Raw genomic sequence first — 23810 nt, 5'->3', positions numbered from 1 at the left:
ACTGACGCTCAGAAGAGTCATTTGGAGCAACTTTAATCATGTCACCGTTTGCAGCCTGGGGACAAGTCCTGACAGATACATTGTTAAAAAGCTGCATTGCGGGAACTCCGAGTACCATCTTCCTTGGATGCTAAACTACCCACTGGAAAGCTGGGATAGCATCACTCCAGCCTTGTGGTGCCTCCCGAGACCTGACTGCCTGCTACAAGGTGGGTTGGGGACCGGGCTGATGGGTAGAGAGGTGATGCAGGAAAGGCAGAACGGGGAAAAGGCAGCTGGTTTTAGACCCTACGGCCTGGACCGGGGTGGACAAACTACGGCCTGAGGGCTGCATCCGGCCCTCCAGACCTTTTACTCCAGCCCTCGAGCACCCGTCGGGGAGTGGGGTCGTGGGCTTGCCCCGCTCCGTGTGGCTCCTGGAAGCAGCAGCACGTCCCCACTCCGGCTCCTACATGTAGGGGCAGACAGGGGGTTCCGCACGCTGCCCCCACCCCAAGTGCAGCCCCTGCAGTTGCCAGTGGCTGAGAACCGTGGCCAATGGGAGCTGCAGGGGCGGTACCTGCCGACAGGGCAGCACGCAGAGCTGCCTGGACGCGCCTCCACATAGGAGCTGGAGGGGGGACATACCGCTGCTTCTGGAAGCTGCTTGAGGTAAGCGCCTGTACCGCTGACCCCCTCCTGTGCCTCAACCCCCTGCCCCAGCCCTGATCCCCCTCCCGCCCTCTGAACTCCTTGGTCCCAGCCCGGAGCACCTTCCTGCACCCCCAACCCCTTATCCCCAGCCCCCGCACCCTGAGCCAGAGCCCTCACCCCCTCCTGCACCCCAACCCCCAATTGCATGAACATTCATGGCCCACCATACAATTTCCATACCCAGATGTGGCTCTCGGGCCAAAAAGTTTGCCCACCCTGGCCTAGATCCATGAAATCAGTGGGAGTTAGTGCCTAAATAATTCTGAGGATCTGGGCCTAATGCACCAAGATTTTCCTTGGCAATCCAGGTGCCAGGAGTTTTGGTTCAGACCAGGAGTGCCTGGCAAATACAGGCTGTTGTTTAGTAAAGAACAGATGAATGTAACAGTGGGGGCAGGCGAGCTAAACCTCTTACTGGCATGAGTCTAGGGTGGCTGTAATAGGAAAGTAGCACATATACTTTGATATGAAATATCTCCTGCTAAGGGCATTTCTTGGCCTGGTTGTCAGAGGAGCTGAGCGCCTGCCACTCCCACTTTAGTTAATGGGACTAAACTAAATTGCATGGATCATGGGCCAAATCTTACTGCACCTGAGAGGTCGAAAGCCCCATTACATCAGTGGGAGTTTGAGGAGAGCCAAGAGCACAAGATAGGGCTGCTCCAGCGATATCCTGACAACAGAGCGCTGGGGCACTCGATTTCAAAGTGACAGCTGAGGATGGAGCCATGTGGTTCAGGAAGGCCAAATGGAAAAGACAAGGCTGTATCTACACATCGCTCTGAATATCTGCCCAGGTTTTCCCTCAGCTGCCTTGTCTTAGGCAAGGTCATTTTCCAGTAGCTCGATCACAGGATCAATCCAAATCCGCAGATACCTCTGGTTAAAGTACTTGGAAAGCAACGTAATTTCTGAGTGGGGTTCCCCCTACCCCTTTTAGTTTTAGCTTCCCCTCAGCTCCGCTCTTACAGCCTAAGGCCACTTCATGGAGTAAGGTATGGAGACGGGTAATTGAAACAAAAAAAATGTATTAATTTAAACTGAACGGTCGGTAACATTTGCTTACACAACCCAAGGCTAATAGACAGGCATCTTTGGCAACGCAGATGGGCTATTAGAAGCCATACAGAAGGGAAATTTACCAGCCAACGTAAAACATATTTTATCACCAATTCCTGAAACCCTTGTGGAGTTTAATATTATGCCCTAAATCTTGTTTACTGTTCTGCTCTGAAGACTATTGAAAATTCAGTTATTTCTGTCTCGCCCAACCCATACAACCCTAAATAATGTATAAAAAAGCAAAACAAAGAAGAGAATGTTAAAGAATAAAAATGCAAATGCAGGCATGGCACACGAAGATTCTGTCACAAAGGGAAGGACTGGGGAAGCCTGTTGTTAACATTGTAGGCCCGATGTCTGGCATGTGCATTCAACGGAGGGAGCTGAAATGGCCTGCTCAGGTGCTGTAAATGGGCACTGGGGTATCTACATGCTCATTGGAGCACAACAGCATAGGCACAGGAAGTAGGAAGTTGGGGATGCTGCAGCAGGGTCCCAGCTGCTGGTCCCACGCCTGGCTGCTGGCCTGGCGTCCCAGCTGTTGGCCCCGCACCCGGGGGCCCAGCTGCCGGCCCCAGGACTTGGCTCCCGGCCCTGCACCAGGGTCCCGGCTGCCAGCCCCAGGACTCAGCTCCCGGCCCCACGCCCGGGACTCCAGGGCCCTGATTTCCAAAGCTCTGAGCACCCACATCTCTGCTTGACTTTGATGACTCAGCATCTCTGACCATCAGGCCCTCAGTGATTTTGCCCACAGCCATAGGGTAAGTCAGCAACAGAACTAGAACCCCGGAGTCTTGACTCCCAGGCATTGCCACCTTAAAGGCTCTTGTTTGCAAATTGAGCTTCCTAGAGTATTAAAAGCGACCTCACGCTTGAATGGAGTTTGCAAGCATTTCTATGCTCAATCCAAGTCTGCTATCTTCGAGAACGAGGGCTCTAGGAAAGGAAAAAGCTATTCCCACTCCCCTTGAGAGGGGGACTTGTGCAGCATTCCGATCTACTCCTGCAATAAATATTGCTAGCAGGTAAAACAAATGCACTTTGCTTTTGTTTATTTGGATGCATTTTACTGTGTGCTGCAGGTTAATGATATTAAATGTTGTATAATGACATTTCGATAAGCAGAGGTGGGCGTTATTGTTTCGGAGAGACAGGCTTTAAAAACGCAGGCAATCAAATGTGCATTAGCCGCAGCACTCTGGGCAAAGCGCTTTCCCTCCTGTGCGGGAGAAACAAATCCACCAATTGCGCAGTTTATCAGATCTTCATCCAGATAACTGCCTCGAAAGCCCACACCTAACAGGGGGCATGCAGGAGCAAAGAAGCCAAGCTGGATTGTCTCCCCAAGTTCAATTCCTCCAAACCATGGTCTGACAGAGTGTGTTTTATCTTAGGTTAAGAGCAGAACTAAAGAATCAGTCTGTTCTATTCTATATAGATTTTTACACCTCCCGGATGGTTGTAGCATCTGAGCACCTTCCCATGGTGCATTAAGTGACATCACTAACATCTGTCACGCATGGTTCATTCTCTCTCTCATCCTCTCCCCAGGGAGTAGTCACAGAACTTAATAGAAGATAACTTGTCCCATCTGTATCCTCAACCTGCACTGGCAAAGCCTGCCCAGAGATCACTACGGCTGTGCTGAATCCTTGGCTCACCTGGACCCCTCCCTGCTTCTGGATACCCCCAATACCTGGCTCCGACTGCCCAAAAGGCCCTTTTTTTAATTGATGGAAGGCGAAAAGACTGCGATTCAGACACAGCAATCCACACATGGGTGACCGTCAGGCTTGGTTACTGGACCTCTCTGTCCCTACGTTCTGGACAAAACTAGCCACCTTAAAAGAGCTACAACACAGGCTGATGAGAATATATTGCCCCAGCGTCCCATTCTCTGGTCTGGCTCCCCATTGAATTCTGGGTCAAATTCAAGTAGGATGACCAGATAGCAAGTGTGAAAAATCAGGACAGGAGGTGGGGGGGGGGGGGGGTAATAGGTACCTATATAAGAAAAAGCCCAAAAAATCAGGACTGACCCTATAAAATTGAGATATCTGGTCACCCTAGATTCCAGGGGGGCAGCTCTCGTCTGCAGTGCTATTGGTGGGATCGTTCTGAGTTACAGCCCCCGAGAGACCGCCTCACGCTGGCCCTCTTTTGACCTCCCACGGTAGCTACGTGCCACTAGAATCATCAGCCTCAACAGAGATACTTGCCTGTGCGTAGTTCTCTTGGCACTTCCCACACAAGAGATCAGAACAGCTGTGGACGTCAGTGTGACGGGTTGGACCCCTTGGGAAGCCACCTGATGCACTGAGATACCACTGAGTCTACCTGGTTCTGCCAGCCTGGGCCCCCTGTAACCTGGCTTGCCGTGCCAGGCTCTTAAAACCCCCTTTAACACACCCAGGGCCACTCCCAGCTACAGATCAGCTCTGGGAAGACTCAGCTTAGGGGACTTGCTCCAGCACTCAGCTGTCCACCTCCCTTGGAGTGCAGACTCAGAGAATCATACAATATCAGGGTTGGAAGGGACCTCAGGAGGTCATCTAGTCCAACCCCCTGCTCAAAGCAGAACCAATCCCCAACTAAATCATCCCAGCCAGGGCTTTGTCAAGCCTGACCTTAAAGATATATTATGAAATTCGCCCCTCCCTCAATGCAGAGAGAGGTGTGTACACTTCTTACCACCCCCCATTAGAAATTACAGAATACAGCCTGGCCTAATTAAAGCATCTCTGCTAACACCCAATTGAGGTGGGATGCTACTGTCCATCTGTCAAGCTGCAATCCTAACAGATCTGTCTACAACCATCGCACTTGCAGCCATAATCCGCCAGCCGCGCAGCTCCAGAGTTGTTATTACTATTTATTATTTTTGGTGCAATAGCACCTCCGAGCCCCACTCATGGACCAGCACTCCACTGTGCTAGGCCCTGTACCAACACAGAAGAGAAAGGTCATCCCTGCCCCAGAGCTCCCAGTCTAAGTGGCCGCCACAGCAGAAGCTGTAGCGTAGGTGAGATTCAGGCATTCAGGGTTGTCCACCATCATGTTGTACAAGCCTCGACGACAGTAAAGACCTACAATCCCTGTCCACACTGCCGGCACCAGTTGTGCTGGACGGGCACAGACGTACAGCTAAAAGTTTGCGCATCAGCGCACGCAGTGGTGAAAACTCTTACGCTCCTTGGAAATGGAAGGTTTCAGACTGTTCATTTTTAAAGGAGGATTCAACAGGGGAGAAAATAAAGTAAAATGTAGGGGAAGCCATAACGCCACGAACTTCCTACGCACATGGGTTTCTCTAGTACTTCACTTTAATGCTACATCATCTGACCAACAAAGCGAGATTGCCAGACTGGCTGAGGGACGTGTACGCAATCACACAGCCCGGTCATCGGAGAGTCAGGAGCTGCAGAGTTCCAACTGCGGCACTGACACCAATGCCCGCTGCAGCCTAGGACAAGTTACCAAACCGTGCCTCAGTTTCCCGCTCCTTCTGAGAAATGGGGAATGTTGATACGTGCCTATTTTAGGAGAGGGGCGAGGACCAGTGTTTGCAAAGTGTTTTGAAGATGAAGCTCTACATAAAGGCTAGGCTGTGTTATTTTAAAGCATGAGACTCACTCTTTCCGCGTCCCACCCTGCTAACACTATAAAGAATCCCCAGCGTGAAAATCCCTGGCAAGGATGGTTTGCCATGAAAGCAAGACACGGGCTAAATGAGACGACGCCTGAGACCCAGGACTGGCTCCTACCGAGAAGCTGCGCTGTGGCACATATGGCACGGAGACATCGCTGCACTATGGCAAACAAAACGCCTCACAGAATCAGAGGCCCTGGCTGGAGTTTCCCCACTTTGAAGCACTGATCAAGCATGTGCCTGCAGCCCAGCCACACACGAGCGAGCGAGCGGCCAGGTTCCCTATGCGAAGGCTAATGCCCGATGTGTCTTGGACCGTGCACACGACTGAGCAAAAGGAAAGCAGAGGCCATGAATGCAATGGCTGCCAACCAGCACCACCGAGATCAGCTGCCCCCTTGCTCGTCCGTCACCTCCTAATGACCCTCTGGTACATTTGGGAGCCAGCCATTTGGCCGGTAGGAAGGGAGTAAATAGGAAGGGACGCGACAAACCTTTCTTCTCGTATTCGGGCTTCTCCTCCCCGCCCCTGCCCAGGCTCTCCAGTGTCCGCGTCACCTGGCTGCCAAACTCGTCCTCCCTCGTGCCAGGCTCTGCCCGCTGTGGGACCTCATCCTCGTCCTCAAAGTCGTAGTCGTCCAGGATGGGCGTCTCGCGGATGGGCATGCCGATGACGGAGTTGTGAGCCTGCAGGCGTGAGTTGCGGAAGCTCTCCCGGGCCTGCGGGCCCAGCAGCACCGAGGGGATGTAGTGGATCTCGTGGGTGGCTTCAGTGCTGGCACTTTTCTGGGGGATCCGGCGGCGCTTGTGCCATCGCCGCTGGGCATACAGCGCCACTGTGAACACCAGCAGGAGCAGGAGCAGAGCAATCAGGCCACCCTGCAGGAGAGCAAAGGAGAAACATTAACAGGAGCTCAGGGCCTGCATTGCTCCATTCCCTCCGGACCCCGAAGGGGACCAGGACAGCATCACCATTCCCCTGTTTCGGGAGCACCCTTTCATCCTGGATGATTCCAAAGCACTTTGCAAACTGCCAGTTGTCAGAGAAACCACCTCGCCCGCTCCTGAAATGCAGCCACCTCTGGGGTGGAGGCAGCAGCCAGGAAACCTAACTAGCACACAGCATGTTGCATGGGCAGGAAAGGTTCTGGCCGAGGACAATGGGCCAACACCTTAGTCCCAAAAATGGGGATGGGGGGAAAGATCTGAAGCCTCAGCAGAGCAGAGGGGATGTCAGAATGTCTCAGCCAAAAGATGCCAGCACAGCAAGCTGCATGGTACTCGATTTCCATGGGGCCAGGGCAGTTCTGCTAGAGGCTGATCCAGGTAATGCGACTCATATTGCAATAGCTCCCACCCCGTCTTGGTACCAACAGGGCGATTATGTAAGAACAGAATGGAGACAAAGCAAAGTGCTCCACCACTGCAAACCCCCAGACTCACTGCGCCGCACCAGTGGGGTTACCAGCACTTTGCACCAGGGCAGCACATCTACACTGGAGGGGTTGCACAGGTGCCGTTACAGTGGCGTTTAATGGAGCCCGCCCACTTCAATAACTTCTTGTCTGTCCGGGATAGGGTACGTCTACACTGCAGCTCAGAGGGACGCACCTGCACTAGCTGTAACCTAGTTAGTTGGATAAAAATAGCAGTTGAAGATGCGGCGGCACGGACTATACCCTAGGAACACACTTGCAGATCCAGCCCGCACTGAAGCCTGCGCCCTAGACCCTCACGGCTGTTTTTAGCGAATCTGGATCTCAGCCATCACCATTGGACCACTTTTCCTCCTGCTGGTTTCCAACACTGCTCTTCAGGAACCTCTCGGACAATTCCAGGGCCCGATCTTTCCCTCTCCAAGCCAAAAACGATCTTATCAAATATATCTCTGTGATGGATTTATACGTTTATATTTATTATTTACATTGAACACCTCACCATCACTGAATTTATCCTTACCTCCCCGCTCCCCGGTCAGGTAGGGAAGCTTTATCCCCATCCTGCAGATGGGAAACTGAGGCACTTATAGAGTAAGTCATGCAGGGAGTCTGTGGCAGAGGCAAGAGCTGACCCTGGATCAACTGCATCCCAGCCCAGCGCCTCAGCCCAAGGCTACCCCTCTGAAGCAGTATTGCACACATCCTCCTGGCAGATGCACTGATGGGAACAATGGTAAAAGTGCTTCTTAATGCAGGTGCATCCTCAGAGGTGGTCTCTCCAAGTCAAGGCACCCAGGCTGGGCAGCAATGGAGAAGTCTTCACTGCCACCGTCCACGCTGCCCCTGTTCTGGAGGTAAATACAGACTGTCTTTCAAGTGGGCACTTAACGCAGGCAGGCAAGAGAAATGGGTTTGCTGTTTGCAACCCGCTCTGAGACCCCCTGCAGCTTCTAGTCAGTTTCGTACTGTGGCAGACAAATATCCCAGGGCAGGTAAATCAGGAGTGGCGTGAACAATCAGGGCTTTACAGCATGACATGTAACTGCTGGGGGAGGGGAGGAATTTATGTTGGCAAATGAATGCCCAAATCCAAGAAACTTTACAAACCGTGTAACCAACATATAAATATTTCATCTGTATTCAGTAAAAACATTGTGAGCGTACAGAGAGATCTGAGCCACATAAACAGGATAATCTATAAAAAGCGAGTGTCTAAAAAATGTGATTCACAAGATGAGTTAGCTTGGGAGACAGACACTCAGCCAACGACAGCTGGATGGATCTGGCAAACTCACTCCCTGCTTTCACAATAGTGCAATCTTTGCACGTATTCTGAGCCGGTTCCACCATAATGCAGTCACACTCAACTTCGAAAGAAAGCCGCCGAGGAAGACACAATATTGCACATGATGCAGATGGTGAGATACCACGTACACCCACAGGGTCATGCACAGCAGTCTTCTAGCACATCCCTATGCCCCCTGCCCATTCATGCGTGGTGGGTGGATCTCACAATTGCACCTACAAGCTCACGAGTGTGGTGAATGGGTCCCTGTGTACCCCAAAAACCCACACGGCCACATGGGGTGGATGAGCATCACCCCTACACCCCTGTGAACTCCTATTCAGGCACAACAGAACCGTCTCGCACTCACAAATCCACCTAGTGACTTCTGGTAGACACCTACAAAGCCAGCACGCTTGTGAATAGTGGATGGGTCCTCTTGCAGTGTTGTGTATGGTAAACCAGCCGCTCACACCCCCATGCGCCTACGTGGTAGACGGGCTTCAGGCACGGGCACCCATCCACAGCCTATTTCCACAAGTCACACCTACTTTTTCCCCCCTAACCGCTACACAATGGAAAACCTCTTTGCCTCTAAGTTAGCAAGAGTAAGGGAGCCAGCGTCCCTGTACAAGAGGTCTGCTCAGAGCCCGGGGTGTTCTGGGACCTGGGGGAAGTCTCAGGAAGTGTTGGTTTGGTTGCAGAGGGCTGGGAAGAGTGCAAAGCAGTCCTTGGTCGTTAGGTCCTGGGGGCACCACCTGGGCCTTTCCTTCTCCAGTGGTATATTTGGTCATGAATCCAGCAGCTGGTTGCCTGGAGCCCGAGGGAGCAGCATTAGGAGGCGAGGAAAGGTTGCCATAAAGAGAGGAGCCTCTGAGCAGCCCACAGCTTTCCTGGCCCAGCCCAATCTACTGTGGAAACGCAATGTGGCAGCTCTCATTAGGATCCCCTCCCCAGCCTCATCTGTTTTCTCATTTGGTTCTGTAATTGACACTAATAGGAAGAAGGGCTCAGGGAGGCGGAATGACTTTGCTCAGCGCGACTTTCCCAATTTAGCAGACAGCGTCTGTCGGGAAACAGAACGCATTAGTGGCCAGGAAAGACTCCTGCAGCTGTGACTGGGAGAAGGGCACACGAGGGGAGGACCACAGACTGTGTGAGGATTCTTCCTCGATGCTCAGGATCAGGGTACCCAAGAGAGCCTGAAAAAAGAGGGAACCCATCTTCTGTTCCCCTCTGTATGTGCACAGCGCCTTGCACAATGGGGTCCTGGTCCATCACTGGGACTCCGAGGCATGAGAGTGATATGAATTATAATGTTTCTTGGAGCTCCGCGTCCAGGCAGGTCATGGCCTCTTGGGAGAGTCATTCATGTGGGGGAGGAGTTTCCGCCTGTTGATTTATTACACACCCAGCTGTACAACCTCATCCACTCAACCACACAGCCACAGAGACCCTGCAGCGAGGGTCTCCACGGAGGGCAATGCAGCGACACCAGGACAGAAGGGTGATGTACAATCCCCACCCCACAGTGCCTGGAACCCCTGGGGACGCTGTGCCCATTCAGCATGTGTAACCCACCGGTGGGTGTCTCAAAAGTCCCTCTCTGTGCTGAGGTATGGAGGATACAAGTTCTTACAACCCCTCCCCCCTCCACTACCGACCGTTCGCTCACAGGGTAGCCGCTCAAGCTTTTAGCTCTGGAGTCTCCCGGTTCAACCCTGAGGTCAGCCAAGATGGCGGCCATGACGCACGACGAGGTACAGCACGTCCTATGAACACCCAGTGGCTTTACTGCAGAGCTGCCTAAGGCACCACACAACTCTCCTGCAGCAGCCGGCAGACGAGGGCACGCTGTCCAATCAGTCCGTTTCATGGGAGGGGAGGGAGGAAGTGGGTAGGCTGGATTCACGGGGAATGAAGAAGCAGAGCTCTGAGCTCCATCAGATGAGGGGGAGACGCAAAGGAATTTTTAAAAAAGACAACACCCTCACCCACCTAGCCCTGGCCTCAGAACCCAGCGGGAGCAGGCAGAGTCGGGCAAACCCGAATCTCTTCTGGGGTGTTAGCCTCTGATTGCCATCAGGAGATCCTCCACCAAACCGCAATCTGCCAGCAGGTGCTTTCCATTACCCAAGTGCTGTGTATCAGCGTTCGGGTGTCTGAATGCCGGGCCTGCTGCAGATCATCCCGTCTGCCCACCTCCACCACAGGCACACGGCCTCATGGCTGTTAGCTGAGGAGGAGAGGCAGAACCAGACTGGAACCCACCTATCAAGCTGCCGAGTGAAAGCGGCAGCTGGAAAGCTAGAAATGGAGACATTCAGGCTGCCTTGGGTCAGTGAGGGCTCTGCACCATTCAGCACCAGACCTGGGCTGTTTCCTCAACAGCAGAGCTGGACACCCCAGCGATCTGAGTGCATTCGAATAGCCAAAGTGTCCCCCCACAGCTCGGACAGGCTGCCTCCCACCCTAACACTCGGAGCCAAGAAGAGTGCTGCCCACTTGCTCCTAACATGCCCCACCGCTCGGGCAGGGAAAGGGGACATACCCCCTCAGACGCTCACTAGAGCGGGTCAGGAGCTTTTCAGTGAAACCGCCCTCAGAAAATGCCAACTCCTCGAAAATGAAGCTTTTCTCAGACACGTCCCTGTATCTGTTCACCGGGAAGGTTTCTCCCACTCAGGATGCAATTACTGGTCCAAACCAGAGACCCACGCATCCCAGAATAGCCAACAGCCTGGTGCAGGGCCCTCACCTGGGATGGAAGAGACTGTGGAGATTTCCCAGGAGACTGAATCAGGCACACACAGATCTGAACCTGGTTCTCCCAAGACCATGCTCTAACCTATTCAGGGGTGGGATGTCTCACAGGATGGAATTCTGGTTTTCCGGACAGCCCTAATGCTCAGCGCCCCATTCAAACCGTCCCCTGCTGGCACAGTCCTCCACAGACATTCCCTCTCCACACCCTGATCCAGAAGGAAGTCTGAGCACTGGTGGGGAAAGCCCTGGACAGCCATGGACATTCCTACCATTGGAAAAGCAGTTGCCAACTGGAGTCAGAGAAAGGAAGGAAAGGTCTGGAGGGATCAAATGTGACATTGATCTGAACCATCAGTGAAAGTGGAGCAACTCTGGCTGCCAGGGCCTGCAGCTGGCAAACCAGATTAACACAGCATCCACCCACGGCTGCTGCAGTCAGATGAGGTTTGGGGAAGTCGCTTGAACCACGGCAAAGAACATTGCCATTCTATTGTATTGGGCCCACTGAGATGTTTCTGCTTCAGGGATATCACAAACTGCACAGAGCCACAGACACGATTAGTCTGATGTTTCCTCCTCCGGCCTGGAGTTATCCTACGCCATTGAAGATTACAGGGCTGGTTCAAGTGAATCCCCTGCCAAACCACTTGGTTGAATGGCTTGTCTTCAAGGCCAAGGGCAGCTTTCTCTTCCAACTACTTCACCCCACCAAACTGCTCTGCCAAGGAGAGAAGGGGGGAGAACAGGTGGGGGGCCAGGTCAGATGTGTCTTCGTGCAGGGAAGTAGGGGAATGGTGCACAGAGGTTTCCTGTTAAAGTTGTGACAGACCCCAGCACTCCAGCCAGTCCCTGATGGCCCCCATGACCTCGGGCGCCCCTGCAGCAGCACGTTGGATGGCGGGGCCTGAACCAACTCAAGCAGGCTGGGAAAGGACAGAAATGTGCAAATCCTCCCCCTACGCAAAACAGCAAGGAGGCGGCATTTTAATCCCTCCCCGAGCGCAGCCAGGCCATAAGCCGCAGGCAGCAACGCACAGATGTGCAGTGGAACGTGGCCAATGTGCTCGGACTGCTGGGGGAGCACGCACAAGGAATACTAAACCCACAACATCCCTGGCGCCACTACCCAGAGCCAGCACTGCATCCCTATCGCTGTGCATGAGACTTCTCTTGGCCAGAACAACACGCCCCCTGCTCTCCCCAGTTCGACACAGATTGATAGCCCCCGTGGGCTGCTCCCAGCTGTGCTGCTGGTCCCAGAAGGACTCAGTGCACCTCCCCAGACCTTCCCTGCTCTGCCAGTGCTTGGCACACTGGGGCACCGAGGACAGCTCCTCATTTGCAGCTCATTCTCTTTTCTGTCCCTGACCTCAGCTCCTGGTTTAAACACAACACACACAGAGATGGGAGATCTTCCTGAAAAAAACCTCAAACTTAGGAGGCATTGAAGCCAGCCTCATTTTAATCTATTTTTCATGTTAAATTATCCAACTGAGGGAGCGGGAGAGAAAAAGGGGAAGGAATGGATAATATGAGAAATGTTTTATTTGACAATGTGTCATTTGGAAACTGATTATTTCTGTCTCAGGGCTTTTTAATATTCCCGAACAATGGCCGAGTCGCGAGGGGATTTGGTATTCTAAGACTGGATTTATAATACTCTGTTCGGCAGTGATAAGAACCCAGGCCTTTAATCCTCTGAGCTGTGAACATGCATATTCTCCCCCGTAATGTCCTTCTCCCCGCACTGCTCCGTGCCCCCAGAGTCAGCCGAGTCCCGATGGGGCATGGGACCACCGAGACGAGAGGATGCTCTGAGCAGGCTTCCTCGGCCCATCCAACACAAGGGAATGGTCGAAGCCCTCATGAAGGCAGTACCTGATGCTGAGGCCTGGAGTGAGCATGGACATGTGTACAGTCATAGTACTCACAAGTCAGGCTCCAGGGACAAGGGAATCAGGATGAAGGCAATGCAATTGCAAGTTGCCAACACACAGAGAGGGCAGGTGAGCACTCTTCCTCCTGTTCCAGGGCTCTAGGGATTGTGGGCATAAGCCAAGTCTACCTGGAACAGAGGTGGCTTGGGAATTGGCTCAGTTGGGCGTCACCATGGACGTTGGGGGGGAAGGACAGGTAAACCCATTCCACAAGAGCTACTGCTTAGTACCAGGAAAGGGGGGAAAGTGAAGCCACCCAGATGTAGCAGGAGCTCTGGGAGGACTGCCCAGCCATTTTAATGGCAACCAAAAGTGTCCATTTAGAGCCAGTTAAATATTTCCCCTCTCCTGCGACATGGATGGCCGCTGGGCCATGCAGATAGGGAACCCAGATGGGGAGAGGGTATGGCAGAAAGGGGAACCAGCGTTTGAAAGGGTAAAATGTGTCACCTGCACAAAATGCAGCTATCTAGCACCCTCCAGGACTCAGCAATTGATGGGAGCCAAGGAAGCTGAATGGGTAGCAGATTTGATTCAAAGGATTAAAGGAAGAGGAGGGCTCCCTCCAAGTCCGCATCGCTGCCTGGCAAACGGAGTGAGAGTTTGTGTAGTTTACATGAGCAAGAAAGTCCTCGGTCACAATATTGTTACACGTGGGTGAGGAACAGACACACACTCAATGGTACCAATTCATTTGGGTGTATACCTATCAGGGATAGCTGACAGATTCCCAATAGCAAGGTGCTCCAATGCTAACACCCAGTGTTAGAAACACCATGGTGACCACTGCTATATCCCGTAACATGTCTAGATCAACCCTAAGAAGTATAAATATGACACCATGACCGTCTGTACCCCTATGTTCCCCCCTTTCACAAGACTATGTTAAACTGCGTATAAAGCATACTGTCTAAAGTATCATCTGAAAATTCATTATTTTCTGGTCATTATTGTCCTGGTAAAATATGTGTGGCAACATTGTTAAAGATATAAAATTCCACCATATGATATTACTGAGACGTGTTCTGGAGGGCAGTCACAAACAATACCCCAGAGAGCAAAGGCTAGCCAACACTTCAGGCAGGAGTCAATGAGATCAAATAAACCACCACCCGATTAAGTGGTCACTCTTCCCCAGGAGAGAGGGTGTGGGCAAAAAAAAAAAATCTACATGTTGACAAAGAAGCAGTTTAAGGCCCTGGGCCACACAGACTGTCTCCTGAATGTCAGCTGGAAACGAGTCTTGTGCAAGAAAACAGGCTGTAAGAGGAGAGGGCAGACACCCCATCATCTCTCCCTGGCTCGGCATCATCCACACCTGAAGAATAAAGGAAGCAGCTTTGGACTGGGGGAGAGATCCCGACTGAAAGAGGTTTAGCCAGTAACACCGCTGGAACATGCAGTCAGAGATACCTTCGCTTTGTAGTCACTTAGCTTGTTAAGTCCGGTGTTAGTTGTGTTTTACCTTTTATTTCCTTGTAGCCAATTCTAACTTACGCGCCTCATTACTTGTGACGACTTCAAATGTATCTTTCTGTAGTTAATAAACCTGTTTTGTTGTTTTAGCTAAACCAGTGCGTTTGGATTGAAGTGTTAGAGAAACTCCATTTGGGATAACCAGATTGGTGCATATCATTTTCTAGTAATAAATGACAAATTTTAGAAGAACTCGTATTGTCCAGGAGGGTGCCGGGCAGCACAAGATGCACATATCTGGGGGAAAGTCTGGGACTGGGAGATTGCTGGTGTCGCAGTGTAATTCAGGAACTAGAGCAATTCATAGAGTTTAGCTGGGAGTGATATACATGCTGCAGGCTGGGTGTGCACAGACCAGGAGCAGGCACGCTCAGAGTGAAGCAGTGTAAAAGGCACCCCAGGATGGGGAATTGAGGGGACACAGCTGTCCATCAGTCCAGACTGTAACTTGGGTATTGTCATAGTCACAGGCCACTCATACAGGACCCAGGCCTTGCCTTCTCCTGGGCTTGAAGGCACTTGGTTCTCAGCCCTGCCCGGGCTCTGAGTAAGGGTTGCCCCAGAAATTGTCTCAATGGCAATGAATTCTGGTTGCCATTTTATCAGAGAAGTGAACTGTTGGGACAGGAGCATGTGAATTTTCTTTGCACAAGTGGACAATGCTTGGCTGGAGGGCTGCAGTGGAAAGGCAGGGTTTGTCTACACTACAGAGCCAATGCCAGTGTGCCAGCATAGCCCCTTAGCACAGTCAGACGCAGAGCACACCAACAGGAGATTTTCTGCTGGCATAACTACACCACTTCCCCTAGGCATGCTGACAGCAGCGCTCTTGTCGGTACAGTTATGACGACATTGGGTTTTTGGCCTCATAGCTATGTCGACCAGGGGGTCGGGAGCGGGATTTTTTTTCACACTCCGAGCCAACATAGTTAGACTGGCAATACTTTGCAGTGTAGACTCATACTTTCCCCACTCATTCTACAAACCTAGTGAAGGCATACCCTAAATCCGGAATTGGACAACACCAAGAGGAGAATCAAACCTCACACCTCTAGATCTTAACACCCAGGCTTTTCCTACCTGAGCTAAAAGTGCCAGCCCTCTTAGCTAGGACTGTCGCAGACTTAACTTCTATCTGTGGCCCAGCCACTACAAAAGGAGAACAAAGCGCTGCATTGTGTGCATGTGCGTTACATCTGCACTAGAGCGTCTGGACTCGATGTAACTTGAGCTAATGGTTTGCCAGACTAATCTGAGCTAGCTGGCGTGGCTGTAAATTCTAGTGTTCACACCCCATAAATGTTTGCTCCAGGAATCCTTTGTTCCTTGTCATAGCTCATCCTAGGCTGAATCCTAGAGCAAACCACAACCAGATGCCAACATTTGGGAGCATCTACAACACTGTTCATTAACTAGCAACCAATTAGCTTGAGGTAGAGCACAACCAAAACTTTATGTAAACAAAGCCCACAGAAAAGGTCCATCAGCTCCCTGGTCTGTGGTGTGGTACTTCTGTATACACATCCTTGTTTGGACACACCACCACACTGCAAAACCAACTCGTTCTCTTCCTTCAAAAACTCTCCTTTACCGTGATGGCTGCGAAAGACTAGGCAACGCTGGTGTACTGAGATCACTGCCTATCCCGCGGACCAATGCTGTCTCATTGTTTCCTTCTAGTCCTGTATCCATCTGCTGTCTCTGGTCTTCAATTGTAAACACTCTGAGGCAGGGACGGTATTTTTGTGTGTGTTTTGTACAGCACCTAGAACAATGGGGTCCTGGGCATGACTGGAGCTCCTGGGTGCCACTGTAATTAGTAACAACAACAGCAAGGTCATGTGAGATTGACTGTTGGCTCTCGTCCCTAAGACCTCCTGCTTCAGTGTCGCTGCCTCTCAGATCTCCCCCTCCCTCAGGCTGTGCTTACACCAGCATTTTTCTTCACTAGCGCCAATGCAGCTCCACCCGGGGTAGCAATGACAGGACTGCTGGCCTCGAGCACCCTATCATCTAACCCTGCTCGGAGCAGGGTAAGCCACCATAGCAATGCTCCCAACACTGGCGCTGCTGATGGAGCTGCACCCAGTGGTAGCTTTGAGAAAAACTGCCATGTATGTCATAGACTATTTTGCTCAGATATACTGTAGGAGTTCACATTTCTCCAGAGCAAACATCCATCTATTATCCCTGCCCACATTAGCCCCCTCCCCAAGATCCCTTTGTATTATGGCTCCGTCTTCCCTCTGTGCAGCACCTCCCAATGTGATTTCTTCTGCAAAACTTAATTAATGTGCTGTTAGTTCCTTCCTTCAGATCACTAATGATGATAAATAAGACTGCTCTCAGCAGAATGCTCTCTCTCTTACACATGCTCCCATGTATCATGACCTTCTTTGCATCCTGTCGTTTCTACACCTGCCTGGGCCTCGGACTTTTCCCTATACAACATGACACAAGCGCCTTCAAACCCTAGAGGAACCATCAGGTCAGGAGAAAGGCCCATCCTAGCATTCCTTCTCCTACAGTCACCTTCTTAAATTACACCTGGAGCTCTACTACAGCCGACCCACATTATCGCTGAATAGTATGGAACAGCATTGAAAAGCGTGTTGTGCCACTAATGTTAATAACGCTCTGCCCTTCTGTAGCACCTTCCAGCTGAGGCGCTCCCAGGAATTTACAAACATCAATTAAACCTCCTACTCCCTGCAAGGTAAGTTATTGTCATCAGCCCCATAGTAGAGAATCTGAGAAAACTGAAGTCAGTGCAGAAACTGAGGCCAAGAGGTTGCCCTGTTCTGATCATTCCCTCTGAAGCATCTGGTACCAGCCATTGTCAGATGACAAGATACAGGGCTAGACAGAACATTGGTCTGACCCAGTACAGCCATGCTTATGTTCTTAGGTTAAGTGACTTGTTCACGGCCACACAGGGAGTCAGTGGCAGAGAAGAATCCAAACTAAAGCCTTTCTTTTCATCATGGCTGTTTGTGGGGGAGGAGGCAAGCCAATGGGGCAGGATTTTTATGGGGGATGTTGGAGATGTGAGTGGGCAGGTATCCTGCTGTTAATTGATTTATCTCGTAAGACTGACCTCGCACTTGGTAAAGCAATCCCCATCCTTTCATGTATTTATATCTGCTCCTGTATTTTTCACTTCATACATCTGATGAAGTGGGTTCTAGCCCATGAAAGCTTATGTTCAAATAAATCTGTTAGTCTCTAAGGTGCCACAAGGACTCCTCAGTTGTTGTTTTTTTTTTTTGCTGATACAGACTAACACAGCTACCACTGAAACCTGTAAGGGGAAGTGATCAGCTGGGTACCTAAAGGATTTCAGGGCGGACATCTTAAGAGTTAGCTCTGCTTGCATGTCAGAAAGATACATACCTTGCCCACAATGGCTGGCAGTGTATTCACTGACAGCATGCAGCTTTTGCGGTCTTCAGTGGATTGTAGATAGCGTTAGCCTCTCATGTTAAATACTGATAGTAATCCTTGCATAGCACAGATCCTCAATGAGCTAAAGAGACACTAGAACCGCCTGGTGGGTAAGTATTGTTATCCCCATTGTGCAGATAGGAAAACTGAGGCATTGGAAGGCCAGCGAGTGAGTCAGTGAAAGAGAGAAAGCTGGTTTAAAATAAACAGCAGCTCAGCGCACTAGACAATATCGCTCTCTAAGAAAACACCCCAACGAAACACAATAAGAGGCAATCTAGCAACAAATAGGGCACGTTTGACCTACATGTCCACGTCCCCTTTTGAGTCCTGAGTCAGCAAAGCATGTACTCAAGTTCCATTACAGTCAATCGGGCTTAAGCACATGTTTAAAAGCTTTGCCTAACAGGGACGGTTTGCTGAACTGGGGCAGGAATTTAAGAATTAGGGCTCCCACAGTAGCACTAAAGTCAGCCTCCTGTGTGTGCCATATGGATATCTAGCCTACATGCTACCCCACCCATATGCACACGGCGCATAAATTTAATAGCATACACAGCCCTACAAAGTACAAGAGCAGTTACAGTTGCTGTGGGAACAATAAACTTTCAAATCCCAGATCCATTTGTATTAAAAATCTCAAAGTCACATTTCCCTATAGTTTTATTTAAAAAAAAAACCCCAAACACAATGTTGTTTTGCTGGGGATGAACAGCAGAGCGAGCCTGCCAATCAGACGTCCCATGCCATTCAAATGTCCAGTGTGATGTTCCAGTAAATGTTCATTAGAATGGTCTCCCAGGTATAGTCTATATGCGGACATCGGAAGAAACGCAGCTGCTGAATAAACAGAGAACATGCCACTAACTGGAGCTACACATCTTGGGAGGGTAACAGTTCAAACTCTTTCTAAGCTACATTTCTTCAAATCGCTTGCCCTCGGTCGGCTAGGTAAAAAAGGTGATTTTATTAAAAACCTGCCAGCTAACGTGTTTTAAAATCTGAGCCTAGACAGGGGGTCATTATTGTTTTTAACATGTCAGCTGGTTTAGGTTTAACCCTCTGCTTCCCTCTAGGATTCACCAAAACCAGATAGCACAAACTGCAATTTTCCCTGTCCATACTAGGAGTTTAAATGCATTAGCTATCACAGTTTAACGATCCCATTTCCTAACGTGGACAGCCCAGTAGAGCGTAAGGGCCAGGATAAGACCAAAGCTTTTTCAAGCAGTTTGAATTATTCAAGCCCCCCCAAAAGCAGAGCCTCGCACCTGAAAAGGGCGTTCTAGGGACACGCATTGATTCTTCTTACTTTGATCATTCAAACCAATCAACAGATTTTTAGCAAAATAAGAGAGAAAAAAGGCCACTCGAGTCAAGAACTGAAAGACTGAAATATAATAGAAAAGAGATTGATACAAACAATAAAGCTCCTCTACACCGCACATATCTTAAAGCATCATTTACTACACGCTTGTACAGCCCCTGACACAACGGGGCCCGACCTAGCTGATGCCTCTAAGTGCTACGGCTATACAAATAAATAACACATGTCTAATATTTTAATTACTGTTTAAACAAGGGCTTAAATGAAAATGCCTCTTGAAAAAGCAAGCACAGGAACCCTGCTGTTCTAACCCACAATTGCAATGCTCCCTTCTTAAAATGCTTTTGATCAGCAGTCAGGAAAACATCAGTGTCCTACAGACTGAAGAAAAGAGGCTAATTCAGTATCCCTTCCCAGCTATTCTTTGCAAAAGGGAGCGTTAATGTTGCCTGCCTCTCTGGCTCTAAAAAATAATCATCATCATCAAGTAACAGAGGGGTAGCCGTGTTAGTCTGAATCTGTAAAAAGCAACAGAGGGTCCTGTGGCACCTTTAAGACTAAGTAGTACTGGAGCATAAGCTTTCGTGGGTGAATGCCCACTTCATCAGATGCAAGTAATGGAAATTTCCAGAGGCAGGTATAAATCAGTATGGAGATAACGAGGTCAGTTCAATCAGGGAGGGTGAGGTGCTCTGCTAGCAGTTGAGGTGTGAACACCAAGGGAGGAGAAACTGCTTCTGTAGTTGGATAGCCATTCACAGTCTTTGTTTAATCCTGATCTGATGGTGTCAAATTTGCAAATGAACTGGAGCTCAGCAGTTTCTCTTTGGAGTCTGGTCCTGAAGTTTTTTTTGCTGTAAGATGGCTACCTTTATATCTGCTATTGTGTGGCCAGGGAGGTTGAAGTGTTCTCCTACAGGTTTTTGTATATTGCCATTCCTGATATCTGACTTGTGTCCATTTATCGTCTTGCGTAGTGACTATCCAGTCTGGCCAATGTACATAGCAGAGGGGCATTGCTGGCACATGATGGCATATATAACATTGGTGGACGTGCAGGTGAATGAGCTGGTGATGTTGTAGCTGATCTGGTTAGGTCCTGTGATGGTGTTGCTGGTGTAGATATGTGGGCAGAGTTGGCATTGAGGTTTGTTGCATGGGTTGGTTCCTGAGTTAGAGTTGTTATGGTGCGGTGTGTGGTTGCTGGTGAGAATATGCTTAAGGTTGGCAGGTTGTCTGTGGGCGAGGACTGGCCTGCCTCCCAAGGTCTGTGAAAGTGAGGGATCATTGTCCAGGATGGGTTGTAGATCACTGATGATGCGTTGGAGAGGTTTAAGCTGAGGACTCTAGGTGATGGCCAGTGGAGTTCTGTTGGTTTCTTTTTTGGGCCGGTCTTGCAGCAGGAGGCTTCTGGGTACACGTCTGGCTCTGTTGATTTGTTTCTTTATTTCCTTGTGTGGGTATCGTAGTTTTGAGAATGTTTGGTGAAGATCTTGTAGGTGTTGGTCTCTGTCTGAGGGATTGGAGCAGATGCGATTGTACCTCAGTGCTTAGCTGTAGATGATGGATTGTGTGGTGTGTCCGGGGTGGAAGCTGGAGGCATGAAGGTAGGCGTAGCGGTCGGTGGATTTTTGGTATAGGGTGGTGTTAACGTGGCCATCGCTTATTTGTACTGTGGTGTCTAGGAAGTGGACCTCCCGTGTAGATTGGTCCAGGCTGAGGTTGATGGTGAGGTGGAAGCTGTTGAAATCATGATGGAATTCTTCCAGGGTCTCCTTCCCATGGGTCCAGATGATGAAGATGTCATCAATATAGCGTAGGTAGAGAAGGGGCGTGAGTGGACGAGAGCTGAAGAAGCGTTGTTCCAGGTCAGCCATAAAAATGTTGGCATATTGTGGGGCCATGCGGGTGCCCATGGCGGTGCCACTGGTCTGGAGGTATATATTGTCACCAAATTTGAAATAATTGTGCGTGAGGATAAAGTCACAGAGCTCAGCAACAAGTTGTGCTGTGTCATCATCAGGGATACTGTTCCTGACAGCTTGTATTCCATCTGTATGTGGGATGTTTGTGTAGAGAGCCTCTACATCCATGGTGGCTAGGATGGTATTTTCTGGGAGGTCACCAATGCATTGTAGTTTTCTCAGGAAATCAGTAGTGTCACGGAGATAGCTGGTGGCGTAGGGTCTGAGTAGGGAGTCCACATATCCAGACAGTCCTTCAGTGAGAGTGCCAATGCCTGAGATGATGGGGCATCCAGGATTTCCAGGTTTGTGGATCTTAGGTAGTAGATAGAATAACCTCGGTCGGGGCTCTAAGGGTATGTTGATTTGTTCCTGTGTTAGTGTAGGGAGTGTCCTGAGTAGATGGTGCAGTTTCTTAGTGTATTCCTCAGTGGGATCTGAGGAAAGTGGCCTGTAGAATTTGGTATTGGAGAGTTGTCTGGCAGCCTCCTTCTGGTAGTCAGACCTGTTCATGATGACAACAGCACCTCCTTTATCAGCCTCTTGGATGATAATGTCAGGGTGGTTTCTGAGGCTGTGGATGGCATTGCGTTCTGCACGACTTAGGTTATGAGGCAAGCAAAGTTGTTTTTCCACAATTTCTGCCTGTGCACGTCGGCGGAAGCATTCTATGTATAGCTCCAGACTGTCATTTCAACCCGCAGGAGGAGTCCATGTGGAGTTCTTCTTCCTGTGTTGTTGGTGGGAGGGTATCTGTGTATCAGTGCGGTGTTCAGTGTTATCTTGAAAGTATTCTTTGAGTCGGAGGCAGCGGAAGTAGGCTTCCAGATCACCGCAGAACTGTATCATGTTCGTGGGGGTGCTGGGGCAAAAAGAGTCCACGAGATAGGACAGACACTTCTGCTGGGTTGAGTGTGTAGCTGGATAAATTGACGATATTGCTGGGTGAGTTAGGGGTACCCCTGTTGTGGCCCCATGTGGCAGATAGGATTTTAGACAGCTTACGGTCCTTTTTCCTTTGTAGAGAGGTGAAAGTGTGTAATGTAGATCTCCTGTCTTATTTTAGTAAAGTCCATTTGTGTGGAGGGTTGGTTATTTATGAAAGTCTCCAGGTTGGAGAGCTCTTTCTTGATGTTTTTCTGTTTGCTGTATAAGATGCTGATCAGGTGGTTCCTCAGTTTCTTTGATAGTGTATGGCATAATCTCTCACTGTGGTCTATGCAGTATGTAGATAGCAATGGATTTTTTACCTTCAGTCCATTTGGTATGATGTCCATCCATTTGCATTTGGAAAGGAAGATGATATCTGTCTGTATTTGTGCAAGCTTCTTCATGAGGTTGATAGATTTCCATTCCATACGGCTAAATGCAGTGCCTTGCATGGTGTCAAGTAACAGACGGGTAGCCGTGTTAGTCTGAATCTGTAAAAAGCAACAAAGGGTCCTGTGGCACCTTTAAGACTAAGAGAAGTATTGGAGCATAAGCTTTCATGGGTGAATGCCCACTTCATCAGACGCAAGTAATGTTGTGGGGACTACTTACCAAAGTCCCGGGGACTACTTACCGAAGTCTACTGCTACTCTGAAAAGCAGGCGGCAGATTGCATGCATGAACTCTCAGTGGTGGAGTTCCCGTACTTGGTTCTGAGAGGCTCATTAAACTGGGTCACAGCACAGTAACCACAGTCATGTCCCCTAGCTGCCCTCTGGCCCAAGCAAATGAAACCCAGTTCAGACAATAACCACGTTGAAAGGCTGTTGGAGCTTCTGCTAAGACATTTCCGGCATCCTGCCCCTGCCCTGCCTCCCATGCTTTCCCACCAACCCGGACAAACAAGGACTGGTACAAATCAGGAACCTTCATCTAACAAACGGACAACCAGGTATCTGCTCAGCGATAACTAGGAGGGTTGAAGAGGCTTGGCATGGCCCCGAGCAACTTGCAAACAAACAGGGTAAGAGAGCTGGGAAATGAACAGCTCCACGGCTTGGGATTTTTATGCCTTCATCACCGAAGTTCTTCAGGGCAACAAGAGCTTGCCAAGGATTCCCACCAACCAGCCTTTCTGCAGAGGATTGTTCCCGCCTCCCCAGACGTATGGTCCCTCTGAGGAGAAGGGCATGCTCATCAACTCCCCACCCTACCCCAAGCAGCTGTCCTGGACAGTAATTACCATCCCAGAGCCCCATTATGACTCCACACACCTTCACCCAGCTCATGGCAAAGAGCCCTTTGAATGTCCCATCGATGCTGCGGTTAGTCCCTCCTTCTTAGGAGAAAGGTGGTGGCAGCGTCCGTCATGCAGAAAAAAGGCTTCTCCTTAGTCCCCGGAAGGAGCGCCTTCAAGCACGATCTCTCCCGAAGGGAATCACGCTCTCCGAAGCCCCAGCTACCACTGCCAGGGCACTGTTGGAAGTCCAAACTGCTCACAACTAGGCACTGAAGGAAGCTCTCCATTGCTAGGAGGAAGCTCAAACTATGGCCAAGAGGGAGCTGCGGTGAAGTGGTAGATGTCATGACCAGAAGACACCATTATGATCAGCTAGTCCCAATGCCTGCACAAGACAGGTCACAGAATGTCACCCAGTGGTTCCTCCACTAAGCCCATAGCTTGTGGTTGAGCTAGAGCCTCTCTTTGAGAAAGAGACCTGGGAACAATCAGCCACCACCCTGGCTCCAAACTAGTATCACTGTTCCCATGAATACTGCAGCAGCGGTACTAGCTGTGCCTCAACCAGAGGGGGGAAAGTACACAGGGTAAACGGACT

The 23810-nt window shown here is 50.2% G+C and overlaps 1 protein-coding gene across 2 annotated transcripts in view; it reads right to left on the bottom strand.

The window, feature by feature from the left end:
• ASTN2 (astrotactin 2) overlaps positions 1 to 23810 on the bottom strand; it is a 657219-nt gene that overhangs the window by 502937 nt on the left and 130472 nt on the right. For both annotated transcript variants that reach the window (XM_054007154.1, XM_054007156.1), the window contains exon 3: positions 5899 to 6283. In XM_054007154.1, coding sequence (XP_053863129.1) covers positions 5899 to 6283 — 385 coding nt within the window. The remainder of the gene's footprint in view (positions 1 to 5898; positions 6284 to 23810) is intronic.

The sequence above is a fragment of the Malaclemys terrapin genome, chromosome 17 (assembly GCF_027887155.1).
Source record: "Malaclemys terrapin pileata isolate rMalTer1 chromosome 17, rMalTer1.hap1, whole genome shotgun sequence".
Taxonomy (NCBI): Eukaryota; Metazoa; Chordata; order Testudines; family Emydidae; genus Malaclemys; species Malaclemys terrapin.
Note: the sequence above shows the minus strand (reverse complement) of the source record. Positions and strands in the feature narration are given on the sequence as shown.